Source organism: Ctenopharyngodon idella, chromosome 2, assembly GCF_019924925.1.
Source record: "Ctenopharyngodon idella isolate HZGC_01 chromosome 2, HZGC01, whole genome shotgun sequence".
Taxonomy (NCBI): domain Eukaryota; kingdom Metazoa; phylum Chordata; class Actinopteri; order Cypriniformes; family Xenocyprididae; genus Ctenopharyngodon; species Ctenopharyngodon idella.
This window is the reverse complement of record NC_067221.1, coordinates 38,687,174-38,690,595: the sequence shown is the minus strand read 5'-3', so window position 1 is coordinate 38,690,595 and position 3,422 is coordinate 38,687,174. Positions and strand designations below refer to the sequence as shown.

General features: G+C 34.3%; 1 protein-coding gene across 3 annotated transcripts; it reads left to right on the top strand.

Annotated features, from left to right (window-relative positions):
* Positions 1 to 436: 436 nt before the first annotated feature.
* Positions 437 to 2,961, top strand: LOC127504673 (chemokine XC receptor 1). 3 transcript variants are annotated; one of them, XM_051879598.1, is made up of 2 exons: positions 437 to 607; positions 1,016 to 2,961. In XM_051879598.1, exon 2 carries the CDS (start codon positions 1,016 to 1,018, stop codon positions 2,111 to 2,113), a length of 1,098 nt encoding a protein of 365 aa, XP_051735558.1. In that variant the 5' UTR covers positions 437 to 607; the 3' UTR covers positions 2,114 to 2,961. The 3 variants fall into 3 exon arrangements, with proteins under 3 accessions (XP_051735558.1, XP_051735550.1, XP_051735543.1); XM_051879590.1 differs by having other exon boundaries at positions 443 to 607; positions 893 to 2,961; XM_051879583.1 differs by having other exon boundaries at positions 454 to 607; positions 944 to 2,961.
* Positions 2,962 to 3,422: the final 461 nt, after the last annotated feature.

Sequence of the window (3,422 nt, the reverse complement as noted above, 5' to 3'; positions counted from 1 at the left end):
GCGCACCAAGTTTGGTTGCGCGAAAAAACGCAGTTAAACAAGTAGTGTCATGTGATCAGTTATGAGCGCGCCATCACTAACACAAACAAACTCAGGTGTAAACAAATTATTTATGTTACGATATAAGTGTTACTGTATATATATTTAACACGGGGTGAAAGAACAAAAGCAACCTTTAACTGTTAACTTAGTTTTTTTCAGTTGCTTCTTTAGAGTCATTTTATAGCAGGTGCTTGATAAGAAGAGATGATAGTAAAAGGGGTTAATTCATAGCAAAGTCTTATTTTAATAATGCTTTCTACATAATCTGTATTTAATATATAGGCTTATAAGTCAAGTCAAAGTGAGTTCTTTTATTCATCTTTCTTGATCTTCCCGATCTTGCAAATGAATTTATGTGATAAAGGAACAGAGAATAGGGAATGGGCCTATTGGGTTTGAGGACAGGGGATCTGAGCATCATTTATTGGGTGGGTTGTACTCTTTACTGATACTCTAATAGGAACAAACACATATTTTGAAAGTTTCATAATTTTTAGGTTTCTACACTCTCTCAGCCTGCCATCACCTGTTTTCATTAACGTTTTCTCTGAAGAATTTCATAAAGGTAAGTGATATAACTCATCGAGGAGAAAACAAAACATGACTTTCACTGAAATAGCCTACTAGGCCTATATTTTTGTGTAATGTATTATGAGAAGTTTTATAATTGCATTAACGTTACGCTCTCTTCATTTTTGAAGAGCATGTTCATGACTATTTGCAATAATTATCATTGCAGTCATTTATTATTTATCCAATTGGTTATATTGATTCATTGTGATCAGTTAAACTATGTTTGCTTGGTATACCTTTTAAATTTTATATTAATGGCAAATCTTTATCTACACAGAGTTCAGTTGTGAAACAGACAAGAAAAACAAAATATTTCTTTATTCTTCAGGTCCATGTTTTACACCTTTCTAGAGTGTCTATCATCACCTTTTTATCCCATTTTTTACATTTATGCATCAAGATGACAAACCAATCAATAATTGAAAGTCAGCTTGAAACATCTACCACCGAAGAGTATGATTATCTTGATTACAGTTCGACCAGTGGAATCATAGGAGATGAAGTCTGTACCAAGACAAAAGTTGACCAGTTTGGAAGAGCCGTCACTCCAGTCATTTTTATCATCGTTGTTCTGTTCAGCTGTGTGGGAAACTCATTGGTCCTGTATGTCCTTGTGAAGTATGAAAATCTGAAATCCCTCACTAACACATTTCTGTTAAATCTGGCTCTCTCTGATCTGATTTTCACCTTTGGCCTGCCTTTCTGGGCCTACTACTACATGTATGGCTGGACTCTTGGAGATTTTGCTTGCAAAGCAGTTAACTATGTGTTCTACACGGGATATTACAGCAGCATCATCTTCCTGACAGTTTTGACTGTCCACCGCTACATGGCCGTGGTTCACCCCTTGTCGGTGGTCATGTCTAGGAAGAGCCTGCACTGCTACGTAACATCAGTTGTCATCTGGATCATCAGTCTTTTCGCTGCCGTCCCACAAGCCATGTTCAACTCTGTAGCGAACAACTCCATTGAAATAACGATAGATGTTCAAACTGACAGCACCAATGTTCTGCAGCTTTGTGATTTTGAAGGTGAAATTAATTGGAAGCTTACAACTATATACTCGCAAAATTTCTTTTTTGTTGTCGCATTTGTGATCATTGCTTTTTGCTACACTGTGATCCTGGCACGGCTGCTTCGACCAACATCTCACACTCGTAAGAAGACAGTGCAGCTCATCCTCTTCATAGTGGTGTTTTTTTTCTTGGGATGGGGGCCATACAATGTGGCCATATTTCTGGACTCTCTTATTGCATGGGGAATCTCTCCTTTTAATGAGTGTGACGTCAGTAAATCTGTAGACTATTGGATCTACATCTCTCGGATGATGGCTTTCTCACACTGCTGCCTGAATCCTGTGTTTTATGTTTTTATGGGGATAAAATTTAGAAACCACTTGAAGAAAATGTTATGGACTTTCTGTAAGAAGAACAATGAGCCTCAGAATCGAAACAGCAGGCTTATTTACTCCAACGGCGAAGAAATATCAATGTATTAGACATCTATGCCTAAAAATAACTCCAAAACAATAAGTTTACAACTGATTTTCAGCAACAAAATGAATGCAATGTAAAGTGTCTATGCTGTAATTGAACAAACTTTTAAAAATGTTCCAATCAATTATATTACTAAAATTGCATGTAAAAAAAGCTCTAAAAATCTGATGCAATTTTACAAGAGCTTATGTACATTTATTGTGTTAAATTCATTTGCAATATATATTTGCTTTTTTTTTTACACATTTATACTTGATGCAACAAATGATTAACAAATAAAATAAGGGTGTATATAATAAACATGTTAGCTGTGATCACATGTTCTTAACAACATTTGTCATTTTGCATGTTTCACATTATTCACATTTTCCCAAATAGATTTATTAACTTTAAATAGCTTTACTAAAAAAAAATTTAAAAAAAAAGTGTTTTAAAAAAGAAACTGCCAATGTATGCAATTTCTCCTCTTTTACACTTGGAACCAGTCTCAAACTGAGTGAATCATTATCATTTATATTTTAATATAGTTCTGATTTTTTAATGTTTTTGAAAACATGTGCAATAAATATATCCCTGCACTTCTGTCACAAATGTCATTTATGAGCCACAAACAGTAAAAAATAAATTGCACCCAACCACATGGCTGCCAGTTTCTCAAACATACAGTGGTTCTATGATCCAAGTCAGGGGTTCAGAATCCCTTTCTAAGCTTTTCCTTCAACTTTCTGGAGTAAAATATGTAAATATAAATTATGTAAATTATGCAAATATAGCACTCTGTTTTGTAACTAAATTAATGCAATGTAAAATGCTTGTATGTTAGATGTTGACTCTGAAAAATGAAATATTTTTTCAATAATATTTTTACAAAAATAATGAAATCAATTAATCAAACTCTTCTGTAATTAAGTTCATGAATTGATACATCTGTTGAAATGTCCACGAGGCAATTATAATTTATATTAAATGAGTCCTGGTTGAAAAGTCTGTAGATGCACAAAAAAAAAAAAAAACACAAGTCCAAGCAGATAGTATTGATTTAGGATTGATTTGACAAAGTGAATGCCAGCATTAGCTCCTTTAATCTTGTCCAAGCAGTCACAGAATTAGTCCCAGTAGTCTTTCCTGCTGCCTAGAAATGTGGTCCTCTCTTTCTGGTCAAACTGGACACAACGGTCAACAGGTTAATCTCAAAGCAATCACTCTAAACATGACTTTTGAATATGACTCCAGAGATTACCATCTTCCAGGTATAGAATGTCATGTTAAGACCTACAAGAATCTAGTTTAGGTGTAACAACTGAATTTTAC